At 41.9% G+C, this 17,900-nt stretch overlaps 1 protein-coding gene across 3 annotated transcripts in view; it reads right to left on the bottom strand.

Moving 5' to 3' along the window:
- Window positions 1–17,900, bottom strand: part of FMN1 (formin 1) — a 212,106-nt gene that overhangs the window by 56,879 nt on the left and 137,327 nt on the right. For all 3 annotated transcript variants that reach the window (XM_077322951.1, XM_077322952.1, XM_077322953.1), the window contains one exon: window positions 15,650–15,770. In XM_077322951.1, the coding sequence (XP_077179066.1) occupies window positions 15,650–15,770 (121 nt within the window). The remainder of the gene's footprint in view (window positions 1–15,649; window positions 15,771–17,900) is intronic.

Raw genomic sequence — 17,900 nt, 5'->3', positions numbered from 1 at the left:
GGAGATAGTGACAGATTTTATTTTCCTGGGCTCCAAGATCACTGCAGATGGGGACTGCAGCAAAGAAATTAAAAGACGCTTGCTCCTGGGGAGGAAAGCTATGGCAAATCTAGACAGCATCCTAAAAAGCAGAGACATCACCCTGCCAACAAAAGTGCGTTTAGTCAAGGCTATGGTCTTCCCAGTTGCAATGTATGGCTGCGAAAGTTGGACCATAAGGAAGGCCGAGCGTCAAAGAATTGAGGCTTTTGAACTCTGGTGCTGGAGAAGACTCTTGCGAGTCCCTTGGACTGCAAGGCGAACAAACCGGTCAGTCCTAGAGGAGATCAACCCTGACTGCTCTTTAGAAGGCCAGATCCTGAAGATGAAACTCAAATACTTTGGCCACCTCATGAGAAGGAAGGACTCCCTGGAGAAGAGCCTAATGCTGGGAGCGATCGAGGGCAAAAGAAGAAGGGGACGACAGAGAATGAGGTGGCTGGATGGAGTCACTGAAGCAGTAGGTGCAAACTTAAATGGACTCCGGGGAATGGTAGAGGATGCTCTGGTATTCCCATCTCTTTAAGAACTTGCCACAATTTGTTGTGCTCCACACAATCAAAGGCTTTAGCATAGTCAATGAAGCAGAAGTAGACCTTCTTCTGGTACTCCCTAGCTTTCTCCATGATCCAGCGTATGTTGGCAATTTGATCTCTAGTTCCTCTGCCTCTTCGAAATCCTGCCTGTACTTCTGGAAGTTCTCGGTCCACATATTGCTGGAGCCTAGCTTGTAGGATTTTGAGCATAACTTTGCTAGCATGAGAAATTAGTGCAATGGTGCGGTAAGCAAACCTGTTACTTGGTCAAAAAAAGGAAACCAGGTTGGTCTGGCAGGACCTGTTGGAGACAAATCTATGCTGACTTCCTTGGATCACCAAATTGTCCTCCAGATGTTTGCAGATAGCTCCTTTTAATATCTGCTCCATTATCTTCCCCACAACAGAGGTCAGACTCACTGGTCTGTAGTTTCCCGGGTCATCCTTCCTCCCTTTTTTGAAGATCGGAATAACGTTTGCTCTCTTCCAGTCCTATATGATTATATCACACAGTAAATGTTTAACAAATTAAAAAATTAACTGCCATCCAATTGGGAAACCCTTTCAGGGCAATCAAGTAACCCAGGCTTTCGTAAAACCCTGGTTGAGAAAGCCTGGATGATTGTTTCTACTGCAGATTTAATGCAGCATTTGATTTAATTTTTTTAAAGAAGTCACCCAACAAACCAAACTGTTTATAAAGCTCAGTACTTCTCCCCTAATGCCTGTTGAGCAATAGTCTTTTAAAACTCCACAGGCACTTGTAAATCTGTCTGAGGAATCATTACATATAAACAAACTCTCACATAAGGAGGATTGCAACGTCAATCAGGTTGGAGTTGGAATTTTTAAACTTAATTTTTAAAGTAAATGCAAAACCAGAAATAGTTCAGTGTTGATAAGAATGAATTACTGTAAAAATACAAGAGCCTTCCAGTAGCACTTATGGGAATCATCCCGACAGTGAATCCAAGCATTTAACAGCATGGACCCCTGTAAAGCTGTCACTGATACTGCCCTTCATGAGTTATACACTCCAGGGAAAGTTTCTAACAACTGCTATTCCCTGTGATTCTCCAAATGTCAGTTCAGAGTAATGCCATCGTAAAGTTGTTAAGGATGTACTAATCTGATAGCTCATTTGATCTTATATGCCTCATAAGAAGGGTCAATTATCTGAATACAAGAAAATTAATTTATAATTAAATAAGACCATTACTTTTAACTATTTTATTTTTGTTAACTACGGTTTGAATCATATACTTTCTTTCTGCTTATACTCTTCCTTGTTCATTGCGATCCTCACCAGTGGAGAGTATACTCATCTGGTACTAGGTACTTCCTCTCACATAAGTGTCTTTTGAGGAGCCAAAGAGCACATGGTCTGAGAGACCTGTGTTCCACAGTGATGAACTGACTGTGCAACAAAGTAAGAGTTGCAGAAGTGGAAAGCTGGTGGAGGATCCACATTTTTTTTAGCTTAGTCCAGCAAAAACAAAGGGCAATGAAAAGAATTACTATTTTGAAGGAACAATGCTAGCATGATTCTCCTTACAGGTAAAATCCTATGCACACCTACCTGGGAGCAAGCACCACTGAAAGCCATGAGATTTACTTCTAAGGAGCCATGCCTAGGTTTGCACTGTAATTCATATTATTAAACTGTTCCTATGGAATTGTATATGTGCTTTTTAAATACATCAGTGAAGTACCAATTGATGTTTCTTTGCCACGGATGACACAAACTTTAAATTGAAATTTAAAATAAGACAAAGATATTGAGCCATGGAATGAAGATGCAATGTTTATTCCTTTATCCACAGTTAATTCTTAGACGTCGAGTATTGTATCCAGCACCATGCGTTATCAGATCAGCATAAATAATAACTCAGGCTTTCTCAATCAGTGTTTCATGAAACCCTGTGGTTTCTTGATGGTCCTGGGTTTCCTTAATGGGTGGGAGTTAATTAATTTTAATATATTTTTAAAACGTGCTAAGCATTTGTCAGAGAATATGGTCATGTTGAACCATTTCCCCCCTCCCAAAATAACCAATGATGGGCTTGGAGGCGGTGGGAAGGAGAAGGGCCCCAGGTAGGTGTTTCTACCACAATGCTTCCTAACAGTGTTGTGCATGATCATACCACTTCTGGGCTTTCTCGAAGTCTGAAGAATGTTTCAAAAAAAAAGTTGAGAAAGTCTGATATAACTATTAGGAACACCCTTCTGAAGACTAAAATAATGAAAACATTTTATCTTGGCAGGTAGAAACACTGGGCTGAAACTGAGTTTGCAGAAGTGGATCTTTTATACCCTTCCCTTTCCTCAGCATCTCCCTGTCTACTGACAATTTGCTAACTCAATGGACTTAAGACATCTTTCCATGTGGTCTATTTTAAGCCAGCACACATGCCGAGGGGGATGAATGAGAGGGGTGCTACTTGTTTTTTAACACCTCGCCCCTTAAGGTGGCACAATCTGCTGGCTCAGTGGTGCTATTGGTTCTTTCACAGGTGCTTGGTCTATTTAAACAGGCACTCAGGATAAAGCAAAAGCCTCTGATGAGAACTGAAGAGTAAAACCTAAAGAGTTCTTAGTGTGTGGACTAGATAACTGTTGAACTCTAAATGTGAAGAGCTGCAGTAGCCAGGGAAAGTGGGGTATTCCTATTGTCTGTTTTGTACCCGATGAGACCTGGTTGTTTCTGTGATTATGTCCTACTTTAATAGCTTGTTTTAAGTGCCAAGTCAGTTACGGGTAAAGTGGCAGACATCCATGATTTAATTCTGGATGACAGGGCTGATTTGGCTAGTATCATTGAGAACTGGTTGGGGGAAAAGGGCCAGGTATTAATGTTTCCAAACTATGCCTCCCCGTGGTCCTCAGTGATACATCAGTGCAGGCCTGGTGGGTGAGGAAGTGGTGTCACTATAGCTTATTGGGATCCTATCCCCCCTGGACTGATGCCCTTTCCAGAATGCAGCTGCATTTGAGAGTATGTATCTAGTGGTGACAACAGAGAATGAGGTGGCTGGATGGAGTCACTGAAGCAGTAGGTGCAAACTTAAATGGACTTCGAGGAATGGTAGAGAACAGGAAGGCCTGGAGGATCATTGTCCATGGGGTCGCGATGGGTCAGACATGACTTCGCACCTAACAATAACATATAGTGGTGAGAATGCAAGGCAACACTGGGATTCTGTTGGTGTACCAGCTATCCTGCCGCTCAGCTGATTCATGGCCTGAGCTTGTGGAGGTGGTCTCAGATGTGCTGTTGAGGAATCATGAACTGGCTGTCTTGGGGGATTTCAGCATCCATGCCAAATTTATCTTGTCAAGAGCTACCCATGATTTGCTCAGGATTCAGGGAGACAACAATGGGCTTATCTCAGTTAATTAAAGGCCCCATGTATTATTCAGGTCACACTCTTGATCTGGTGTTCTGTTCTGGCAGGAAGAAAGTGATCTAGAGGTGGTGCATGAATTCAATCTTCTTGTCATGGACAGATCATTACTTACTGGGGTTTAGAATTACAAGGGGTGGAGGATCAATACTTATGGCTTGATGGATCCATTAAGTTTTCAGGTGGCATTCAGGAATTTTCCAGTTGATGCACTGATTGACCTCTGGAATGGAGAAATAACCCAGGTAATTGACACAATTGCAACTAAGTAGTTGTTTGGTTTACTGGAGGACTGAAGATGATTAAAAGATGGGGAGATGGCTAAAGAGATAGTGGAGAAATACACAGTACTTCAGAAGTTTCATCAATACATCTGAGGCCTAGTCCTGCCACCTAAGAGGCAACTTGGTGGCTGGGCCTCCCTTCCCTTTGGAACATCCAGCAGCTTTCAGCTATAGGCACCTGCCACCTCCTGGAGTGAGGCAATGCCAGCAATCTCCAGCTGTACAGGTCACTGGGTGACTTGGGCCTTCTGCCATATGAGCAGCTTTGTGTGTGTGGTGTGCAGTACTCCATCAAGTGATCTGGTAGCCTTTGGCCTTGGACAGCTGCTGCTGTATGGTGATGGGATGACTTGCTAATGATCTCTAGCTTGAACCCCCAGCACTGTACCACCATGGATCATCTGCTAACCATGGCCAGAGATGGCTGCTGCTGCATAGGTGTCTCCAGTTTATCAGGCTTGGCTTTGTTTAACCTGGATACCCTTATATATGTGGGATACCACTACCTTGCTTCCACAGATGGGGAGGCTAGTTCATCTTGCCTTCCTAATTCCCCTCTATGGTGATTCAGGGGAAGGAAAGAGCCCTCAACACCCAGCTACTTTGTACTTTTATCCTGGGGCCCAGGCTCACAAGACTGGCAGCAAAAGTGGGCTGGAGAAAGGATTGGTCAGGCAGCTCAGGGGCATCTGTCTAGCACTGAACAGCTGGCTCTCCAATCTGCTCATGTGGCAGGTTAATGCACTCTGGGTGCATTGTTTCTTCTATATTTGTTTATCAATCAATCAATCAATCAGCTGGCTCAGGGAGGTTCACAACACTTAAAAATACAGTTTAAAAAACAACCAAACAACCAACCCTACTCACCCCGCCCCACTCCAAACACCCCAGGCCAGGCAATGACTGGGAATGCCACCACCAACCTAAAAAGATGGAGTGATTTGAGGGGGGGGGCATCAATGTTCTGCCACCCAGCCTCAAACATATTTGTGGTGGGAAAGCTCTGTCCTACAGGCCCCGTGGAACTGCAAGAGCCTTCAGGGTCCTCAGATCTTTTGGGAGCTCCTCCACCAGGTTGGGGTCAGGACCAGAAAGGCCCATGCCCTGGTTGAGGCCAGGCGGACCTCTCTTGGGCCAGGGACCACTAGCTTGTTTTGGTTTGCAGAGCATAATGCCCTGATAGGGGCATAAGGAGACAGGCAATCCCTCAAGTACACAGGACACAGCTCGTGGCCTTACAGGTCAAAATCAAAACTTTAAACTTGATCCAGAACACCACTGGCAACCAATACAGCTGCTGCAGCACAGGCTAGATATGGGCCCTCCATGATGTTCCAGAGAGGACCCACATAGCTGCATTTTGTACCAGCTGCAACTTCCAGGTCATGGATAAGGGCAGGCCAGCATAGAGCAAATTAAAGAAGACAAGTTCAGAGGTCATCTTTGGATGGATCACTGTGGCTAGGTGTTCCAGGGCCAGGTAGGATGCTGGTAGCCTTGCATAGCACTGGTGAAAAAACACCACCTTAGCTACCTTTGTGATCTGAGCCTTCATAGAAAGGGAGGCAATCAAAGCTCACCCCTGAATTCCTGGATAGGGGTGCAATCTCCAACTGTACCAGGCTAGGGAGGCGCATTTCCTGATCTGGGCCCTTCTTCCCCAGCCATAGGACCTCTGTCTTGGAAGGGTTAAGTTTCAGGCTGCTCTGCTTGAGCCAGACTGTCACTGCTTCCCAATAACTGGCAAATGTATCCAGTGGGGAGTTGGGCCATCCGTCCATTAAGAGAAATTTAAATCCCCCAATCTATTTTGTTCTTTAGATTTCAACTTTTTTCCTGACAACCCAAGACTTCCTTCAGATTCATAGAGAAATTCCTGTTCTTGGTCCCTAGCTCTATTTTGTGGATATTTTATGTACATTCTATGGCCCAGTTCAGAATTAAATATATGATAAAGAATATTGCCTTTCCATGGTATTGCTTATACTATATGTATTTTGTATTTGCAAGTTAGGTCAGGCATCTGGCAAATAAGACTAAAGTTAAGGAAACAAAAATAAGTTTTGTTCACAAAGGACAGGCCATCATGTCAGCACAGTTAAGTTTCCAAACTACCGTAACTCCATTATACAGATATGCTTCCCCCAAACAAAACAATACCAACATTTTTTTAAAAGATTAACTAAGTTAACAAAGTTAAATATTTTCACACCATGGCAACACATCTAAGACTCTGGACAGTGTATTTGCTTTAAAACTATTGTTTAGATTTAGCAAGTGCTGTGGCCCACAAATACATGAAATGGGGGAAATGGAGAATTATGAAATACCAGTAAAGAGCACTCTGAGTAAGCAATCCATAACAGTGCTAACTGGAAAAAAATCTCCACTGGCCTTGGTATGTACATTACGGGAAATCGTTTTCAACACTTCAACACTATTCAATTTCTCTTTGATGCCTTTATCTCCACACCCCCTATAATTTATCTCTTGCAGCATTATTATTGTAATAGGCTTCCAGTTTAACCCACCTCCTTGTTCCAGATTGTCCCTACTCTGAGGGTAATGGAAAAAATGAAAGATTTATCACTGTCAACCATTGGCCCTTCTGGCGAGCCCACTGCTTCTCTAGCCTCTTAAGGATTTTTCCAGTTCCCCAGAAATGACTAGATGCTAATAATGCACTTAATAGTACACCATTTAATACAGAGAGTGACTAGTCAGGCATTTTGTTTAATGATCAATGCACTTCAGGACATTACCCTGTGCATTTCAGAATCTCTTTCTTTCTTTCTTTCTTTCTTTCTTTCTTTCTTTCTTTCTTTCTTTCTTTCTTTCTTTCTTTCTTTCTTTCTTTCTTTCTTTCTTTCTTTCTTTCTTTCTTTCTTTCCTTCCTTCCTTCCTTCCTTCCTTCCTTCCTTCCTTCCTTCCTTCCTTCCTTCCTTCCTTCCTTCCTTCCTTCCTTCCTTCCTTCCTTCCTTCTTTCTTTCTTTCTTTCTTTCTTTCTTTCTTTCTTTCTTTCTTTCTTTCTTTCTTTCTTTCTTTCTTTCTTTCTTTCTTATAACCCACCCTATCCACCAAGGTAGACTCATTTGAAACAAAGGACATATTTCATAAGGTATTCTTTTTTAGGATGTTACAACACAGGTTATATCTCTGTGATACCGTCAGGTAGTACAGTTTCTATAACTGTATTCAAAGTATAGTATCTCAAAGGGAAGTCCTATCTCAACAACCTTTGGGAGTTTTTTGAGAAAATGTATAAGTATGTGGACAATGGAGACCCAATAAGACATGATATCTCTGGACTTTCAAAAGGTTTTTGACAGGGCATCTCACCAATGACTCCTGACTGCACTTAGTATATGACAGGTTCTCTTAGGGATTAAATACTGGCTAAATGACAGGAAGCAAAGAGTAGCAATCAACTGACAGTTCTCACTCTGGAGGTAAGTGGGCTCCCACATGGATTAGCAACTGGGACCAGTACTATTTAATTCATTAATAAATGATATGATACTAGGGTTGAGTAGTGTTGTGGCCTGGTTTGCAGATGATACCAAATTATTCAGGATGTTTAAAACCAAGACTGATTGTGAAGAGCTTCAAGAGGACTTCCACAAACTGAGTGAGTGGGTGACAATGAAGCAAATGAAATTCAGTGTTGGTCATGCACAATGGGACAAAAAACAAAAAACAAAACTTCAAGTATAAGTTAATAGGTCTGAACTTGCTGAGAATGAGAGAGGAAAAGATCTTGAGGTTGTAGTGGATAGCTCAATAAAAGTGTGAACCCAGTGTGCTGCAGCAAAGAAAAAGGCAAACTCTATGTTATTATTAGGAAAGAGATTGAGAATAAAATGGCCAGGTTTTTTAGATTGGTTTTTGCTGTCACAGGCTGAAGAGTCTGGGACTTTTCATTTTAGAAAAGAGACAACTAAGAGAGGGATATGATAGAGGTTTATAAAACTGCACGGGGTGGAGCTCACAAAAGTTTTTCTCCCTCTCCCAAAAGAATAAAACTAAAGAACATTCAATGAAGCTGTTGGGCAGTAGGTTCAGGATGGACAAAACGAAATACTACCTTACACGGAGAGTGATTAAAATGTGGAATTCACTGCCAGAGGATGTAGTGATGGCCACAGGAATAAACAGTTTCAAAAGGGGAACAGATAGATTAATCGAGGATCAATCGATCAATGAATATTAGCCATGGCGACTGAGGGAATCTCTGCATTCAGAGGCACCATTCTTCTGAAACCCTGAGCCATGAGGCAACATTGGGGAAGGCCTCAGCCTTTAATCCCTGTTGGTCACTGTATGAGACATAATGCTGGATTAGATGGGCCATTGGTCTGACCCAGCAGGGCTCTTCTTAAGCTCCTGATGAGGTTGTAGCTTCAGGTTAATAACTAGCCTTTTAAATGTACTTTGAAATTAATCTATTTGCTTATGCTCTTAGTAGTACCCTAACACAGTGATTTTACTGAGTCTTTGCTGCTAAAATGATCATTTTCAGAAAATGACAGTACTTTCCAGTTAATATGATTGAAGTGTAGCCTAATCTGATCATTTTGCTACTAATGTATATCAAATTAACACATTTCTTGATTATACAAATTCTTCAGATTTTACAACCTAGGTTAAATACTTTTAAAATAACTTTATCTGAGATATTAGTAAGGAAGAGCTTCCCTCAGAATCTTTACATTTTGATTTGTTTTGGGTTGATACTATTCCTTTAAAACCCTAAGTGAAAGAACCCAAGTAAAGTGCATGGAACATGATATGTCTATATCAAAAGGATAAAAATATCAGTGCCCCGTCTGTGTTTGAACTCCTGGTTCCGTAGAGTCTAGGAATTTAAAACTGGAGACTTAGAGCAGAGAGTCATTTACTCTGGTATGAAGTGTTGATTTGGATTAACTTCTACCTTTTTATTTTACTTAAAGGAAAAAGACGCTTAACATCATTTCAAGCATGCCTTAGATCAGACCTGCACTGGCTGTCTTTGCAGTAATTTCTGTATTTCCTTATCTGATGTGGGGAAAAAACACTTTAAGAAATAACTGCATTTCCTTATTGGAAAATGAGCACATCACCAATTTTTACCCTGGTAATTTGCTTCCCTTAATCACACAAACTACTTCTGCTTTTTAAAAGAACATTTATTTGAATGTATAAATCCAGTATTTTGGAATAACCCTAAATGAACTCAGATACAAATATCAAAATCTGTAGGCTCAGGACGTTACTAAAATTATACTAAGCATTCTTTCTTATCTAACCATATATCTCTATAATGAAGGCAACATCAGTTAATATAGTCCACAAGATTTATACAGGAAAATTGTGCTTGTCTGGATAGCTGCACTTATGCATTTCTTAACATCATTTCTGCAAATCACATCTGTTTCAACTTTAGTATTTCAATTGTGTTTTGCCAGCAGCCACAGGTTTTTAATGGCTACAATAAACTACAGAGGCTCATCAGATCTTTCTTGTATGAACTAAAACAATATCCCCTTCAATTAAAACATTTCATGTAAAATCATATCAACAAAAATGAAAATGGGGAATTTAAATTTAAATCCAGATTAACTTTAAGTTCCCATTCTAGAAAGTGACCAGAATAGCTTCACCTATATTTAAGTACCTTCCCATTGGTGATGGATGGGTCAATTTCAAAATGCTTAGCCAATGGGTAAACTGCTCTTAGGCTACTGTCAAGAGTGGGAATTTATAGTGTCCACATTTTCTTTTAAGGTAGCCAAGAGGACAAGTTTCAGCTCCAGGGACTAAAAAAGGTGTGTCATTTGCCAAAATGAGCCACACATCAGGGGGTCAACTCTTTTTCCATCTGAGTTCATCCAACTGCACCCCATAGATGACAGAGGGCTAAACTTATAATGTTTCATGAGTATGATACTTGATGTCTATATGGCTGCTCTGTTGTTATTTCCCCAGATGAATTTTAAGGGTGAGCTTCTTAAAGTGTACTTAGATAATGATTCTGGGGATATATCTTCTGGAATATTTGCCAGCCCTCCCATTTTGGTGTCATCTGCAAACCTGATGAGTAGTCCTTCCACCCCCTCATCTAGATCATTAATAAATATGTTAAAATGGAAGGAAATGGAAGGAGGACCTTATAACCAAAGAGGAATATAAACAAATAACTAATGCTTGTAGGGGCAATGTAAGAAAAACTAAAACTCAGCATGAGCTTAGGCTAGCAAGAAACACTACCCCCCCCCCCAAGAAATGGTTCTTTAGTTATATTCAAAGAAAGAAAACAAATAGGGACAAGAAAGTGACATTGTAAGAAAGTGACATTGTAGCAGATGATGAAGAGAGGGCTGAATTGCTCAGTTCCTACTTCTCCTCAGTCTTATCTTGCAAGGGGAATCGTGCTCACCATGGCAAAATCACTTCATGTGATAAAGGATGGGAATTGTAGCCTAGGATCACTGTAGGGGGTATTCCATAAACATCTAGTTTCTTTAAATGAAACCAAATCTTTTGGGTCAGATAAATTCCATCCAAGGGTACTAAAAGAACTTGCAGATGTAATTTCTGAGCCTTTGTCCATATTTTTGGACAATTCATAGAGAACTGGTGAAATACCAGAAGATTGGAAGCAGGCAAATGTTGTCCCCATCTTCAAGAAGGGGAAAAAAGAGGATCCAGGGAACTAACTCATCAGCTTGATGTCTATGGCTGGCAAAACAAATGATCAAACAGTTGTTCCTTGAACAGCTAGAGCAAATGGCTGTAATTACTAAGGGTGAGTATGGCTTTCTTAAGAATGAGTAATGTCAGACTAACCTCTTTTTTTGAGAAAGTTACTACCTTGCTAGAACATAGGACTGCTGTGGACATTGTTTACTTTGATTTCAGTAAGGCTTTTGGTAAGGTTCCACATGATATTCTTATTGGCAAGTTGGTAAAATGTGGTATGGATTCTATTACTGTTACGTGGATCAAGAACTGGTTGACAGATCATACCCAAAGGGTGCTTGTAAAGCAGCGGTTCCCAACCTGGGGGTCGGGACCCCATTGGGGGTTGAACGATTCTTCACAGGGGTCACGGCAGGGTGAGCAGCTTGGCGGGGGGGGGGGTGCCGCCACTGTTGCCGCTTCTCTTGAAGGTGCCCACCAATTTATATACAATTTATATAACAGCCTCTTGTGGCGTAGAGTGGTAAGGCAGCTGTCTGAAAGCTTTGCCCATGAGGCTGGGAGTTCAATCCCAACAGCCAGCTCAAGGTTGACTCAGCCTTCCATCCTTCCGAGGTCGGTAAAATGAGTACCCAGCTTGCTGGGGGGTAAACGGTAATGACTGGGGAAGGCACTGGCAAACCACCCCATATTGAGTCTGCCATGAAAAAGCTAGAGGGTGTCACCCCAAGGGTCAGACATGACTCGGTGCTTGCACAGGGGATACCTTTACCTTTACCTTTATACAATTTATATACAATCATGAACAATGGATCTTCACGCCACTGGTCAGTTTCGGTTTTATTTCTGTGAAGAAACACTTGCATAATGTTATGGTTGGGGGTCACCACAACATGAGGAACTGGATTAAAGGGTCGTGGCATTAGGAAGGTTGAGAACCACTGGAGTTCAGAGAAGTTTTAGGAGAAAAAATTAGTCTTGATCTAACTCTAAATATATTACATTATTTTAATTCTTAAAATTATGTTTCCAATTATTGTATTCCATAATAGTTTTAATATATTAAAGAATAAAGTATTGGTGAGGAAAGCAAGAAAGACACATGGAAAACTATGTGCAAAGCAAAATAACTGGTGGTCATAGTGGTGTGTCTGCATTTCTTTTCAATGTTCTGTGAGATCATCAGTCAAAGTAGAAAAACAAAGACTGCTATTAAAATTACTTAAACAAATTTTAAAATACAATCTACAAATAAAATCAGTATTCTTCCTCATTTTTCTGTCTTCATTTTGGGTTTATCACTGAAATCATATGAATGTCAAAGTCTTGAAGTACTGCCAGGACGAGTGAAATGTGTGGCACCAGGACTACACATTGGAATAACAGAAGATCAAACACAGATCACATTTCAGCACAAATGAGCACGAGAGAGGGCAGGCCAAGGGTTTTACAGAGCCAAGAGATGAGGGGAGATAGAGCATTCATGTACGCTAAGGCTGAATAAACAACAACTGATACTTCCTTACCATTGTTGACCTTTGAAACTTTCTTTAAGGTGACTATGATCTAATTCAGCCATATCTAACTGGAAGGATAAATTATTTTGTGATGACTTTTATTGTCCTACCTTGAGCAGAACCAACTTATTCTAATCTGAATGTAAAAGAAAGCCAGCTTATCTCTCATTCTTTAAACTGTAGCTTTAAGCATTATGATGTTTAATTCTGATGCTATTAGATTCAGGTAGGTAGCTGTGTTGGTTTGAAGCAGCAGAACAAAATTTGAGTCCAGTGGCACCTTTAAGTTTTATTCAAGGTATAAAGTTTCATGTACATATACACAAAAGCTTATACCTTGAATAAAACTCAGTTGGTCTTAAAGGTGCCACTGGACTCAAACTTTGTACTGATGCTTTTTGATATGGCAAAGCAGTCACAAGGCAACTTTGCCTACAGTGCGTCTAAAATATTAATAAAATATTTACAATGGCCCTGATCCAATCATAGCAACCTTGACCAATTTCAGTGTGAGTCAGTAATCTGGATATAAAGAAAACAGTATTTATATAGAGCAGGAAATGAACTGACCACACACACACAGCCTGGCAGTGCATTTTAAGAGACATGCACCAGACCTCACTATGGCTGCACCATTGCACATCCAAGTCACATGCAGCAAACCCAAGCATAATGCAGTCAGGTAATGCTGTGGGCTCTGCTTGAGTTGAAGGAACAAGTTTACTTCATAGCATGGGGGTGCAGAAAAATCACTCAGGTGGTCCTTATCTTGCAGTATTCCTGGCTACCAACACAAAACATATCTTTTATTCACCCCCAATTTTACCCTTTCCTAAACACCCCACAACTACCCTCATTCAATTCTCCATTTTACTATTACCAGTACTTCCCTACACAACTTCCGTGTCTACCATTTCAGTTCCCGTGTCATCTCCCTTTCCATTTTCATTAGAACAAGACACTTGGGAAACTGAATGTCTTGCAGTAGATATGGCTTGGACTTATGGCTTGTTTTAATGCTAACAGTTTCATGATTTTTTAATGAAGTTAGGGTACATGTTGTTCTTAACTTGGTGAGCTGAGCAGGTCTTTGTAGAAGTAGTATACATACATGCATACATACATATTCATAAAAATAAAACAATCTGCCTTAGAGAAGATGAGATTAATAAAGATTTGCAAAATAGGAACACGATAGGAACACAGATTCAGGATGGGACCTAAGGGCTAATATACTGGTTCATCTTACATGCAAGCTGCAGCTGTATCTTTTCCAGTCTATATCATTGGCTTATTTTTATTACAGGCTCGCTGGAAGCCCAGAATTCAAAATTGTTTGAGCAGCAGAGATGAGACCGCCTCCCCCCGGTTTAAATGGACTGTATTCCCTTTAAAGTTTAAATGCCTTCCACCCCCTCCATTGGAACAACAGAGGAACGGGGCACACTTTCTTCAGGGGCCCACAGAACTGGCCCACCTAGTTTTTGAGGAGAGGCATCAGCAGCTATGCAGCAAATTTAGTGCCTCTAAGGCCCATTATGCACGGCCGCCGAAACGGCGATTTCGGGTCACATGGAAAACGTGGAGGGGGAAGACGCAACGCACACCGGTTATGCACGGGGTGGGGCGCGACGGCGGCAAAACCCAGAGTAACCGATTATGCACGTGGTGATCCGGGCGCCACTTCTGGTTGCGCCCCGGTCACCCGGAAGCTGCGCTTTCTTCCGCGTTTCACTGACGCGGCTTTTTCGGCAGCATGCACCGAAGCTGCGGCCAGTTGCAGCCGGCTCCGTGCGTTATCGGTGATTTTAGTCGCCGCCATTCCACCCCGAATGTGCGCTAAAACCCCCGTGCATAATGGGTCTATAAGGTAAAAGTAAAGGTATCCCCTGTGCAAGCACCGAGTCATATCTGACCCTTGGGGTGACGCCCTCTAGCGTTTTCATGGCAGACTCAATACGGGGTGGTTTTCCAGTGCCTTCCCCAGTCATTACCGTTTACCCCCCTGGGTACTCGATTTTACCAACCTTGGAAGGATGGAAGGCTGAGTCAACCTTGAGCCTGCTGCTAGGATTGAACTCCCAGCCTCATGGGCAGAGCTTTCAGACTGCATGACTGCTGCCTTACCACTCTGCGCCACAAGAGGCTCTCTTAGTGCCTCTACCTCAAAACAAAGTCCCCCAAAGCCCCAGATACCCTCAGATCGATTCTCCATTATAACCTAGTTCCCATAGGCTCTAATTAAGCCAAATGAAATCAGCATTTCTGAATAAGGATGGGCATAAACCATAAAATTCTGGTTCCGTTTAGGGTGCGGGGATTTGGAAGGGGTGGAAGTGATCTGGTGTGCTGAAAAGGCTTGCAGCAGTTTTGGCCTGATAGCGGCGCGTGTGGGCCTCTTGGCTGTCAGGATGAAATGGCTGCAAATCTTTTCAGTGTGTTGGATTGCTTCCACTCTTTCCAAAGGGATGCATCTTATCATTCTACTCCTATAGAGCAGAAAGGAAGCTTTCTTATTAGTGGCCAGTGTTGCCAGTCATCTCTGGAAAGCCACTATTGGTGTTTCCATGGTTGCAGCTCCTTTCTTGAAAGGTAATCTTCCCACGAGTATGTCTGCTGAGATTCATGTCTTTGGAGGACTATACCAGCAGCTCAGACAACTCAGAGTTCGTGAACCACAGCCTAGGCTATATTTGTGTGTGTGGGAGGGGGGTTGGGTTCAGGCTCTGAATCATGCCCATTCCTGTTCTCAAATATTAACAGAATCAAATACTGTACTGGATTCTGGAATCCTTGGAAATACCAATATTTTTGGAAGCCCCCCCCCCCACTTCTGCATCTGAAAATGGGATATAATATCAATGCCAGAATTATTCTGACCAATGTGAGCAGAGTCAGAGCACTCAATAGGGTTCATAGTTCAAAGTTTAAAATTATTGTTGGTAAATGTTTTTATATCTCCTTTGTATATATTTTTATTGTTAATTGGCCCAAGCCTGTTGCCAGGATGAGGTGTCCAATAAATCTAAATAATAATAATAATATACCTGATAATACTGTTTTTTTTCTCTTTTGCACACCCCTAATTTCCAGTGGTTTGTTTTCAGGCTTCCAATTAAACATAGGTAGGATTGGTTTGCAGGATGTCTGAACAGACGATCTGAAAATGATACAAAGTTCTAACTTACCTTCAAGGTCTCTCTTCAGCTTTCTTAAATCTTTTATTAGATCTTCAAATTTTACTTGGGATGCCTGGAAGAAATCTTGCGGTTCTGGCAAAGGAAACACACTCTTGTCTGTTCCTGCTTCCTAAACAAGAGAGGAAAACAAAGCCATCAAGAATCAAACTTTTGAAGAAAGAAATGTTATCTTAACTATTAATGAAGATAAATGATACATAAACACAGTTACAGTAAATTCACAGGTTTACATGCTGGAAAGATGTAACAATATTAATATCAAAAAATCCAACAGGAACATGAATAATATAAAATCTAATAATACTCTTTAGCATATTATTTGTTTATTTAGCTTTGCTGTTATGCTGTCCCAAATCACTACTTTTCTTATTTAAAGTTTCCAGTTACATGTCCAAAGCACTTTGCCTAAAACTCCTAAAGATTACTTGGAAAAGTGGTTGCTCAACAAAAGGGAAGTAGATAAAATAAATACAGTACAAAATTGTACATGGAAGAGCTATTCAAAAATCAACATAAGCCCAGTCCATTTTGGCCTACAGATGGTTCTTTAATAGCAGAGGCACTATTTCAGATTTCAGTAGAGGGTGGCAGGGGACGGACGGGGAAGATCTATAACAAAATTCAAGGTTTTTAACTAAATGCATTCAAGTTGTAATTAACAACACCCAGGGTTTTTTTTACTAATGTGTTTTGAATTTTTTAATAACTCGTTCCTGTTGTTGGCCGCAAAGCCAAATTGTTGCTTAATAAAACTGGAAAACCTAGTTCCCCCTTAAATCTTACTGTCTACTTTCCTATAAACGCTTTGTATGCGAACTCTCAAGCGAACTCCACTTGAAATTCTAGGCCACTCATGCCTTTTATTTCATAGGACCTCTGTGGCAAATACTGATTTTTATTTATCAGGCCAGGCTTAAGCAAAGTCACTTTATTCCCTATGTCTCTTTCCAGCCAGTTGCTTGTTCACCATTTACAGTTACAGGGTCTAAATATTCCTTATTTAGATCTTTCTGCACTCTCCAAACTGGCAGGACCCTTGCTGGTCTGTCTATCTGTTTCTGCCCAAAAATAAAAACTGTTGCTGGTAAGGGTTGGCCAGAGCCCACAGCCCAGGTGGGGCACACCTGCGCCACTCCACCCCAACCTCAGCCTGCAAGCCTCTATCATCACCTCTACTATTTAGTTGGTCTGTCTGTTTGCACCCAAAATGCAAACTCTTGCTGGTAAGGGATGCCTCCACAGTTGTCTCTACTATCGCTGCTCAACTCCAGACTATAAATATCACCTGTGCAGGCAAAAAGTGCTGCTTTGGAAGATGGACTCTAAGGCATTGTACCATTTTGAGGCCCCACCTCCAAACCTCAAGAAATACTTATAACCCAGTGGTAGCCAACCTCCAGGTGGGGCCAGGAGATCTCCTGGAATTACAACTCATCTCCAGACTATAAAAATCAATTCTCCAGGCAGAAATGGCTGCTTTGGAGGGAGGACAGAGCTGTTGTGCAAAGGAAACATTTGAGGCCTCCCATACAGGTTGCTGTGGAAATAAAACCCTTGAGAACTACTGCACAGGGTGGCTGTAAAGATGAAACAGGAGGCAAAAGAACGCCTGCAACAGCATCCAGTTTCATCTATACAACCCTGTGCAACAGGCCTCAAAGGTTCGGAGAGTGGAGAAGCAACACACATGGCTTATCTCCAGCAGCAAGGCCAGCCACAGCAGTATAGTAAGTGAGAAGGGACTTTTATGTGGCCTCCCTGTCAGCCAACTGTTAGGCAGAAGGGGAAAGCTTCCACCCCTTAAAAGGAAAGGACACACATGACCAGAGACTCCCCCGGGTTGCTCTTCGAAACACATCTCTTCCTTCAGGGGCTGTTAGAGGCTCCCTTCACACCAGGCCTGAAGGGAAGGGTGCGCATGTGTGGAATCCTGAGTGTCAGGATCAGCTTCTGCTCTCTGCCATGTTTGATTTCATTGAACCTAAGAGACTCCATCTTTGTGTGCTGTGATCTTGTTACCTTTCCCATGTAACCAAAATGCTTATGTAGTATCTCTTTGATCCCTTCGCTTTCACACTGCATAGTCTCCCCGCTGTGATACATTGTTGCCAGTGTTCCTGTAAACATCTTATCTGTAGCCTGAGGCGCCGGCCTGACCAAGGCCGTGCTAACTCTGGCACCTTGGCAGGACGCCTGGGATGGCACCTGGGTGAGGAGTGACCCCCTCCCCTTGGGAACG

The sequence above is a fragment of the Paroedura picta genome, chromosome 2 (genome assembly GCF_049243985.1).
Source record: "Paroedura picta isolate Pp20150507F chromosome 2, Ppicta_v3.0, whole genome shotgun sequence".
Taxonomy (NCBI): Eukaryota; Metazoa; Chordata; class Lepidosauria; order Squamata; family Gekkonidae; genus Paroedura; species Paroedura picta.
This window is presented reverse-complemented; position numbering and strand designations above follow the sequence as displayed.